Source organism: Carcharhinus amblyrhynchos, chromosome 2 (assembly GCF_965287045.1).
Source record: "Carcharhinus amblyrhynchos chromosome 2, sCarAmb.v2.hapA, whole genome shotgun sequence".
Lineage (NCBI taxonomy): Eukaryota > Metazoa > Chordata > Chondrichthyes > Carcharhiniformes > Carcharhinidae > Carcharhinus > Carcharhinus amblyrhynchos.
In genome coordinates, this window is record NC_137325.1 from 11,964,039 (window position 1) to 11,975,287 (window position 11,249).

General features: G+C 37.9%; 1 protein-coding gene across 7 annotated transcripts in view; it reads right to left on the minus strand.

Annotated features, from left to right (window-relative positions):
• Positions 1-1,946: 1,946 nt before the first annotated feature.
• The window catches only part of LOC145352366 (serine/threonine-protein kinase PRP4 homolog), a 47,939-nt gene continuing 38,636 nt past the window's right edge, over positions 1,947-11,249 (minus strand). The window contains exons 12-17 of one of the 7 annotated variants that reach the window (XR_013888537.1): positions 9,952-10,066; positions 9,009-9,160; positions 7,598-7,684; positions 5,909-6,128; positions 3,622-5,513; positions 1,947-3,294 (exon numbers count right to left, since the gene is read on the minus strand). Coding sequence is in view for 1 of the 7 variants with exons in the window: in XM_080202125.1 (XP_080058251.1) it covers positions 5,925-6,128; positions 7,598-7,684; positions 9,009-9,160; positions 9,952-10,066 (558 nt within the window). In the remaining 6 variants the exon portion in view is untranslated. Of the gene's footprint in view, positions 6,129-7,597; positions 7,685-9,008; positions 9,161-9,951; positions 10,067-11,249 lie in introns of all 7 variants that reach the window. The other 6 variants (XR_013888534.1, XR_013888536.1, XR_013888533.1 and 3 more) reach the window with 6 other exon arrangements.

Here is an 11,249-nt window from a genome sequence, read left to right on the forward strand (position 1 = left end):
GTTCTAAACCGCCCCCCTTTTATCTTGAGGCTGTGCCCCCTAGTCCTACTGTCCTTTCTGAGCGGGAAGAGTCTCTCCACCTCTATCCTATCCATCCCATTCATCATCTTATATGTCTCAATGAGATCTCCCCTCATTCTTCTAAACTCTAACGAGTACAAGCCTAGTTTATTCAGCCTCTCCTCATAGCTCAACCCCCTCAACTCCGGTATCAGCCTAGTAAACCTCCTCTGCACTCCCTCCAAGGCCAAAATATCTTTGCGCAGGTGCGGCGCCCAAAACTGCACACAGTACTCCAGCTGCAGCCTCACCAATGCCCTATACAGCTGCAGCAAGACCTCCCTCCTTTTATATTCAATCCCCCTCGCTATGAAGGCCAGCATCCCATTTGCCTTCCTGACCACCTGCTGCACCTGCAAGCTGGGTTTTTGCGACTCATGCACAAGGACCCCGAGGTCCCTCTGCACCGTCGCCTGCTGTAGTTTTTCGCCACGTAAGTAATAATCCTTCCTACCATTCTTCCTACCAAAGTGGACCACCTCACATTTGCCAACATTAAATTCCATTTGCCATTTCCTGGCCCATTCGCCCAGCCTATCTAAATCCTTCTGCAGACTCTCCACACCCTCCGCACAATTTGCCGTTCCCCCAATCTTGGTGTCATCAGCAAATTTCGACACCCTACACTTGGTTCCCTCCTCCAGATCATCTATATAAATGGTAAATAGCTGAGGCCCCAGCACCGACCCCTGGGGCACTCCACTAGTCACCAACCGCCAATCCGAATAGCACCCGTTGACCCCCACTCTCTGCCTCCTATTTGACAACCAATCCTCTATCCACGCTAACACCCTACCCCCAACTCCATGTCCCTCGACCTTCTGCAATAACCTCTTGTGAGGTACTTTGTCAAACGCCTTCTGAAAATCTAGAAAGACCACATCTACCGGCTCTCCTCTATCCACTGCCCTAGACACATCCTCATAGAACTCCAGTAAATTTGTCAGACACGACTTCCCTTTAATGAAACCGTGCTGCGTCTGCTCTATCAAACAGATCACAAACTTTTCATGCCACTCAAATCAAAATGGAAAGTGGTGCCAACATTTATCGCCATGTATTGGCAAAAGTGAGGGTGCAAAAACATTGCACGTAGCCTTTTGATAAACCAAAATTGATTGGAAGGTAGATGACTAGAGTGGAGATAAAGGATCTGTAATTGCAATGGCAAAATGTGGCAAGTTTTTGCAACTATACTGCCATTCCTCCATTGTTCCTGGGTCAAAATCTTCCCCAACAGCTCTACAGATGTACCTATGTCACATGGGCTAGAGGTTTAAGGTGGCTCACCACCACCTCCCCAAAGGAACGAGGGATGAAAATCAGTTGGAGAGCCTTGGTCAGGCGCATTCTTTTGGGTACTATACTTCAGGGAGGACTTATAGGAAGGGATTAGCGTATAATTATAAGCAAAAACTGAATAAATTCAGTTTGTATTCCAGGACTAGGAGGAGAGATCTGGTAAAGTACTTAAGTTTGTTTGTAGAAGGATTCAATAGGGTAAGATTTGGAGAAACTATTTCTTCTGGATGGGGATTCAAGAATGAGGAGATACCATAAAATTAGAACTACTTCACACAAGATGGTCAGAGAAATCTTTCTCCCACGAAAGGACAACTGGTGCTTTCAACACAGATGGATTTTCTATATGTGTAGCAAGGAATATGAAGCAATGGTGGGTAAATGGGGTTGAAGTTCAGATAAGCCATGATTTGACTGAATGGAGGTATAGGCCTGAGGGGATGAATGTTATACAGTCTCCTTACCCTAATATCCTTATCAACAGGAGAAAACCAACATGCATTCCAATAGGGAAATTTCAGCAAACCATACCTCAAAAATTGAGCTCTGCTCATCAATAACAAATTTTAAAAGGAAACAACCACTTTGATACCAAATTCTTTTAATGAAAGGGATTCAATTGGCAATGAACAAAATATTTAGTGTTGCCAAAGTAATAAATTTACAATGCTGCAGCTAGACAAACAAAATGCATACATTACTGTGGTTTCAAAACTTAGAAATGAGCATTCCAGCCATCACCAAGATATCCTGGGGTTTAAGATATTTTCTTGAGCTTATGGGGCTGACAATGTCACAGAACGATCGGTACCCAAGATTAGCAAAACAGTTGAATTCTTGCATAATATACACATATCTGCAATTTAAATCAGACATATTTTGACAAACAGCAATACAATTATACTCTTGGGTATAACGGTATTGAAAAGTAAGTGTGAGAAACCGTCTTCACTTTCATTCAACACTGAAGAATTCTTTTGCTGTCAGTAACTTGTGTTGAAGCTAAGATAATGAATCATCATTCGCAGGTGTAGGCATTTTACATTTGTGGTCCCTACCTATGAAATAAAACACAGAATAAGAAAATTGTACAACATGATTCAAACATGAAACAAACTTACTTATGAATCACCTCAACTTGCAACCTCACCTGTCTGTTTATAAACTCTGCTTAACTAGACTCCCTGCACCAAAAAAGGGTTTATTATCGCATAATATTTAACTAGGCCAATGGGAACATGACTCAAACTTGGACATTGGGTGCTACAATGGTAGGACTTTCAGAATGATGGCTGTGGGGATTATCTGCTCTATTAACTTTGATATATATTAGCGCTTTCACATATAACCCAAATAGATCCTGCAAAAAGAATATCACTAGTGAAGTCACAATCAAAAATCTTAAGAATATTAAAATTTACCACCAGAGACTGTACTGCAGAGTTCAAGCAGGCCTTGCAACTCTCTTTAAAAAAAACCTTATTCCAGCAAATCATTCCCTCCACTATAAAGATAGTGTCCAAAGAGTGGGAGTATTCTGGTTTCTGAAATTGCGAAAGTCATTGGTAAAGATCCAAGTGTCAGGCTCCTTGATTTTACAAGGTAACTATATGTCAAACTTGCACTACTTTTCTTCATTAAATTAACTACCCAAAATCCAAGATCAATTTAAAGCCTGCACTGGTCACTTAAATCTGTCAACAATTTGTCAATCTTTCACTAGAAGAGTAACAACAAAGGCAAAATACTGGTCTTTGCCAGTTGAGATTTAGCAGTGAAGGACTTTAAAGAGACTACTTTAATTGAAAAATCACAAGCAAACAGTGATATTTCAGTTACTTAAAGTCACTGTAAGTGTTGTCTTTATGGGACAGAAACCTTAATTCAGTCTTCATTTTCTTGCAATATGCATCGTCTCCCATCAGGGTGCACCTAAGAGACAGAGAACAAGTAAAGAAACACCTTGATCCCTTAAGTTTTGCTGTGCTTTTTCTTTAAAAAAATAGCCTGTGAAAAGATTCTGCATAACAATAAGGAATTTAAATAATTTTCTTGAGTAAACACTTCAAGTTTGAAGCTCTCAAACTTAATTTTAAAATGTTTATATACATCACAATTCAACTGGTGCAAAGCAAAGAATCCTTAGAAGTGTCAGCTATTCAAAGAAAGGTGTTTTATTCTCATTAAAGATAACAGTTGCAAGAAATGCACTTTTCATCTGGTATGAAATGCTTATCTAGGCATGCCGTCAGAAATGACCTTGTGGAGAAGGTGAAGGAGAAGGTGTCTCATTCAAAGTAGGCCCATGGAGTAGGCGGCGTGGCCTGCTGCCTCCCAGCTTAGCAACATAACGTGCTTTCCTTTCTCTCTCAGCACCATCGAAGGGAAGTAAGAAAACAGTACAAAACATTAGTTATTTTGTAGTATCAGGGTAATTGGATCAGACTTCCAAACAGCTTTGTGAATTGTGGTGACCTTTTAATTGGTATTACTCTGATTTCCAATAAGTAACATTACCTCTTAACAGGTACTTTCACAGTAAGTTAGAATATTAACTAAACTGATTTGTAAAAACACTAGGAAACTGATCAACTACTCCTTTGCTTAAATCATTTTTTTTTTTACCAGTTTTTATTTTATTTTGAAATAGTAAGTGAAAGGCTTACAGCAACTAAAGGCAATTTACGTTGAGTGCATTGATTTGTGACTTGATAATCTTACTTTTTTTACTTTGTACAAAAGGTTGTTGGATAAAAATGTCACATTTACATAGAAAATGACGCTCGTTAAACATCTCATTCCAAGACAATTGGGATAATAAAATAAAAAAACAGATCAGATCAGCAAGTCACCACTGTAGTTTTATCGCTGTACAGAGACTTGACTGCACGTTCGGACCACTGTGAAACAGTTATAATAATGTTTGTTCAAAATGAACACTTTATTCACCAATGTATCTATAAATACATACCAAAATCCTTCAGTATTCTGTATGGGTAACTTTAGGTGCAGGAAGAGTATTCTGCTGTCTGACAAAATGCCCAACTTACCTTTTATATATACAGTATAAGCAAAGGCATTGTGCAATTATTTTAACTCCTTCACTGGCTGTTTAAGAGTCTATAGGCCTTAGTACAATACTAAGTTCCAATCAGTTAGTCTCTGAAGGTTACTTTTCTTTGTGGGTTCATTTCAATGAGGATATCAAAAGATTTTGGCCCATTTTGTGAATGGATTGCCCCATAGGTGCAAAGGTTTACTAAATCAAAAAGCAAGTGCCACACAAACTGAAACCACAGGGTTAACAAGTCCGTTTTCAATCTGAAAATCAAATTTTGAGTTGTGCCAGTGAAGGGGCTAAGTGAGGAGCTAAAATTTAAAGTCATCACAACTCATCTTAAAAATCTAAATGCCAAATTAAAATGTACAAAAGAAAAAAGGTAAAGAAGCAATTACCGCTTTAAAAAGCAGCTTCTTTGCTCAAGAGTGGAAGGTTATGTATGCCTGTATTGAGAGACAACATGATCACAAATAATGAAACCAATGCACATAACGTAGCAAAGGAAATTCTTACTGTAAAACAATTTCTTAATTTTAATTTTTAAAAATTCAGAAAGTGTCATATTTAGCCATCTACAAAGAAATATAAAATCCCAATCTTGTTTCCATTTTAATGACTAAATGAAACTGTTTCTGTTTATTAATGGACTATCGGTACAGATTTACTAAGAAACAGAATTTTATGGCATTGACAAATTTCTACCACAATTCTATAACAGTGTCAAAATGGTGATAAACAGTACACTGAAGGTGCTATATCATCAAGCTTCCCTGCACTGAAAGTCTATAAATTGGCATAGTTTCAGAAGTACATTAGCAAATTCACAAGCTAGTTTAATATCTTATCACATTCGCCAGCATGCAAGGCATTCTGCCATGATGCTAATACTTTTCATTCATGAGCTGTGCCTATCTGTGACAATGAATGCTAATACACCAGTAATGTTGATGGTTTAGCTTACCTTCAGTGTACTGAAAGTGGTACACAACCTGCTTTAAATGATGTGACCATCCCTGCGAGCAGGCACAGGTAGGGACAGGCCCCTTCGGCACTGAGTACACCAAGGGCATGCTGGCCTGCGTACACACACCTAGGAAAATGTGAATATAAATATCATTTTACCTCGGCCATTGTTTCAGAGACAAGGATGGGCTAAGCCTGCACAAAAACAAAGGCGCATTTTGCAGAGTTGCAGCCAAAATTCTTCTCCAAAAACACCACTGTTTACAAGATCTTAAAATTTTTTTTAATAAACAGTTTGTGTGCAGTCTTAGCTGTTAAAACAATTCAACAAAACTACAGTGAAAGTATGAAGAAAACATTTGGAAAAAACAAATCAATATATTTACAGTGACTCATATTCCTACTAGAAGTAACATTTCTCTTTTAACTTAACTTCATGCATATTTCACGGTAAACATCGTGTTTCACATATACTAAAATACTTTTCTCTGACTTTGCCAGTCTTTGTTTAATTGCTCAAACCCGTTAAATCCTCCGATTAAATCTTCTCCTGAATGAATGGGTGCTGCAGTGCCTGGTTAATGCTGACGCGTTTGGCTGGGTCTAACATGAGAATCTGCTCCAGCAAGTCTTTGAGCTGGTGAACTTTTTTACGCTGGTCTTCTGGCAAACGCTGACAACCAATCATGTCAGACAATAGGTCCTTAGTAGAATTAATAGTGCTCATAACAGTGACTTTCTCCTAAAGCAAAACAAAGAAAAATCAGTCTTTGTCTGGATGCATTATGCGCTTCAAGATTTTGTCCATGCAAAGAATTTTCAAAGCATCACATCAAAGACAAAGCAAGCTCAAAGTTGGGTACAACAACAATTAAGCTGCAACACTGTAAAACATTTTAATTTAGAGGAGTTAAAGTTCAAAATAACCATAACAGTTTTTATACTGATTTGTAAAGTTATCTGCAAATAGTCGCACAGAAAAGCAAGTATAAAGGGTTAGAAGCATCACAGCTGAAGTGATCTTAAAGACAAGCCAAACAGTTTGAAGTAGATTCTTATTTATTAGTGTCACAAGTAGGCTTACAATAACACTGCAATAACAATACTGTGAAAATCCCATAGTCACCACACTCTGGCACCTGTTTGGGTACACTGAGGGAGAATTTAGCATAGCCAGTAGACCTAACCAGCACGTCTTTTGGACTGGGTGGAAACTGGAGCACCCGGAGGAAACCCACACAGACATGGGCAGAATGTGCAGAAGCTGCAAAGATTCTTCTCAAATTGTCAACAGAAATTTCTACAGGGTTAAGTCTCAATCATCACTTTGCAAAGACATTGTAACTCAAGTATCAATCCATACTATATACCCTACAGAGTTGGGTAGAACTAATTTGCCAAATGCCAGGACATCCAAATTAAAAGGTTTCTGCTGAATTCTATGTTTTCAGAGCATTAGATCCAAATATTTTCTTTGACATGTTCTTCTGTGTCCTTTGTGGATCTTACCACTTGCATAATGTGAACTGTAGGGTGTAGTTCACAGTTTTTTTTCTCTTTATATATAGAATAGTTTCATAATCGGAATGCTGTCCATGGCATATCACAAGATCTATAGTTAGACTACTGTTACATTTATCATTTTTACACCATACCAAAGCAACAGGTATATCTAAAACAGTAATGGTTGTTAGTAGTTTGTTTTATGCCTTTCTTGTTGTAAATCATAGATCCCAGAATTTGATTTAATTTGAATGCATAGATAATCAAACTTTACATGTGAACCAAAATATGAATGCATAGATAATTAAACTTTACATGTAAACAAACCTTTGCACAGTTTATATAGTATCAAAGGTATGATTTCCAAACAGCACAGTCCAACATATTTCCCCATAATCGGCATACTGTATCACTGGATGTACATTTTACGACAAAAATGAAGAACTGAGTCAAGGTCTCCTTTCATTTCAATTACAAGGATTGTTTGAAGTTAATAACATGAGGAACATACTGCTGAATGACACAATTCATGTTTTTTTTAAAGCAGCAGATTGTTTTGTTCTGTAGTCAAAACTAGAAAAATGGGGTATAATTCATAATAGAAATTAAAAAATACACCATTCTATTAAAGATTTCCCAACTCAGTCTTTTAATGGGAAATATTAAGGACTTTGCTCTAAAGTACATTAGGAACGGTGGTATACTAACCCTTTCTGTCACTTTATCCACTTCAATGTACATGAAGTTCAGATTCTGATCAAAGTGCTGGTCCTTGAAAACACCTTTTCTGATCATCTGAGAAGAATTAAATACATTTTACGCAATTGTACAAATACATAATAAGTCAACCAAAGGTATAGTTTAACACTCAAAGAACCCAATTTTTATAAATCACAGAAAAATATAGCTGTGGCATTGAACACTGAGAAAGGTCTGCACAAATTTCCTGTCCCCCACAGCAGCATGCAAAAATATAGCATTTTTGACTGGCAAAGTAACAAAATAAAGATTGGTAAAAACATAGCAATAACTAGAATTAATAGGTAATAGCATAAACCAATGGACAGGAAATTATGATTCAGATATTGGCACTGCACCCAAAGTTTAAAGTCTGGTAAAACATAACTCAAATATATAGGGATGTGTTACTGAAAGTTTCTGTGACAGTGATTTTATAATTTTCATCAAAATACACAGCCACAAAATAGAACTTTATTTTAGGCAGAAACAAAATAAAACTTGAAAAGACTTACTGAGCTACAGCAGAGCTCAAAACTGGTAAAGAATATAACGGACAGGAAAAACACTAATGCACCAACCTTGGATCTGGCTTTCCACACAGTGGACGTAGTTCAACCTCCACAGACAATTCAAAATTCCAAGCATGCAGAGTCCTTTGCACCAGCATCCAAGTACCAATAAAGCTTTTAGTTTTAGCAAAGAGCCAGTAAGACAAGTTGGCTTTTTGATAATAAAAATAAAGATAGAGATGATCTTAGCCAGTTCAACCGTTTAAAGTGCGTTATATGTGGGGTCAAAATCTTGGAACTCCCTTTCTAACAGCACTGTGGATGTACCTAGATCGCAGGGATTGCAGCGGTTCAAGACAGAAGTTCACTAACTCAAGGGCAATTATGAATGGACAATAAATGCCGGCCGTGCCAGCAACATTCACATCCCATTAATGAATGGAAACCCACTGCAGTGAAGGATTACCTACTTTACTGTTTTGAAAACAAGAGCCTACGGTTAAATCCCCAAAGATTCTGTTATCAGCTTGGCAGAAAATACTATGTATCGGTGACTCATTAAGACACATCCGAATACAAATATGATAGTATCTACACAGAAAGCATGCATCAATTTCTTAGTACTATGATTTAATGTTACAGGAAAACTAAATGCTCACACAACATAAAGCACTTTGCTACCCAAAAAGTTATTCTACTTTTGAAGAATTTTAATTTTAAAATTGATTTCCTTTAGTAATTTGACAATAAGGGATTAGAGAATTTGTTGCCAAAGCATCAACTCTAAATGCAAATGATCGATAATCCAGAAAGTTAAAATTCTCATCATCTAACGAATATAAATCAAATTCCAAGATTAATTTTCCTACCTTATTTGGCATTTTGCCCTTTAGATCCATCATGAGTTTCAGCATATGATTATTAGTTTTGCCAGGAAATAGGATTTTTCCTGTGTATAGCTCATAAAGTGTGCAACCAACAGACCACAAGTCTATGGCATAATCATAAACTTTTCCAATAACTGTAAAAGATAAACGAAGTAAATAAGCTTGGATAAACATACGTACTGAAATATTCCTGCTATTAGTTAGTGCATTTTGTTAACAAAAGAGCCAAAACTAAAACTTAAAGCTAAAGCTATGTCAGTGTATATAAACAGGTGATGTTCTCGAGTGTACATATTCAAGGCACACAAATGAGACTACACCAAGGGACTCTTCAAAATGACGGTGAAACACTGGAATACGGTATTATTTTAAAAATGCATGATTTTAGCTAAATCATTGGAGTAAGACACCGAAAAAGATGCAAGGCAGTTCTCCAAGCGCAAAAAAATTATCTCAGACTGTTTCCTTAATGTGATTAGTGATCAGGAATATCTTGCACTTATGCAGTCTTTTAATGTAGTAAATTATTCCAAAGCACTGGAAAAAGCCTTGTGATGAGGGAAGAAAAACCTGACAGATCAAAAAAGGACAATGTTATTAAGAGCGTCATGTAGAGGACAACCTATAAATAGGAGCAATGCAGCACTCCAACACATCATCACAGCATGCAAGCTTGCGTCTATAATTTGCCCAGGCTACGTTCTTGAACTGTAAAATGCTGACCAAGTTTTTCAGCTGGCTGCTATTTTTCAGTTGTAAAGCAGCAATATAGAAGATTTGATAGAAAAGGTCTCCACTTTAATGGGGATTGTCGATAGATGCAAGAGGATGAAAAAAGGGGCAGAAATCCAATTATCATAAAAGTAAAAAGAAAACAACCATATTTTCACCTGCTTCGGATGTTAACCAAGTATTTAAAACTTACTGATTTCAGGGGCTCGGTAAAATCTGCTGACGAGGTATGGGGTTATATCATTATCAGCTACGTGTGAAGCTGAGCCAAAGTCACAAAGCTTCAGGATGGTTTTGGATTCATTGACCTGCAAAGAAGAAATCACTGCGTATACATTTGGCAATTAATTCCTCAGACTCAACATAGAAAATTCAGGCTTGTTTTTGACAGCACGAATTGTAAAACGTTTTAACAATTTCCAGCACTCGATAATAGGATTTCAGAAAGAAACCAGAAGCAGGAGTAGGCCATTCAGCCCTTTGCGCTTGCTCCGCCATTCATTTTGATCATGGCTGATCATCAAATTCAATCTCCTGATCCCTCTTCTCCTCCATATCCCTTGATCCTTAAGAGTTATATCTTATTTCTTAAAAATCAGACAACGTTTTGGCTGCAACTACTTTCAGTGGTAGCGAATTCCACACATTCACATGGGTGAAGAAATTTTTCACCTCAGTTCTAAAAGATTTACCCTTTATCCTCAAACTATGACCCTCCTGGATTCTACCCCCACCCACCCCCATATTGCTATGAAGGCCAACACACCATTTGCCTTCTTTACTGCCTATACCTGCACGCTTATTTTCAGGGACTGATGTAATTTGTACCCATTCAAGTAATAATCTGTCTTCCCATTATTGCTATCAAAGTGGATAACCTTACACTTATCCACATTATACTGCAACTGCCACGCAAACGCCCACACATACAACAGCTGGTCCAAATCATGTTGAAGTATCTCTGCATCCTCCTTCCCACCCAACTTTGTATTATCTGCAAATTTGGAGATAATACTTTTGGTTTCCTCGTCTAAATAATTAATATTTAATACGAACAATGGGGGGTCCAAGCATCAATCCCTGCAGAACCCCACCAGTCATTGACTGCCAATCAGAAAAAGATGTTGATCAATTCCAGTGACATTTAGGGGCAGCAGGGTGGCATAGTGATTAGCACTGCTGTCTCACAACTCCAGGGATCTGGGTTCGATTCCCAGCTTGGGTCACTGTCTGTGTGGAGTTTGTGTGGGTTTTCTCCGGGTGCTCTGGTTTCCGCCCACTGTCCAAAAGGTGTGTGGGATAGGTTGATTGGTCATGCTCAACTGCCCCTTAGTGTCCCAGGATGTGTAGGTTAGAGGGATTAGCAGGGTAAATAGGCGGGATGTTGTTGGTGCAGACACGATGGGATGAATGGCCTCCTTCTACACTGTAGGGTTTCTATGATTAACTTCAAAGCAAACAGTTTGGTCTTTATACTATGGCAGTGTGCAC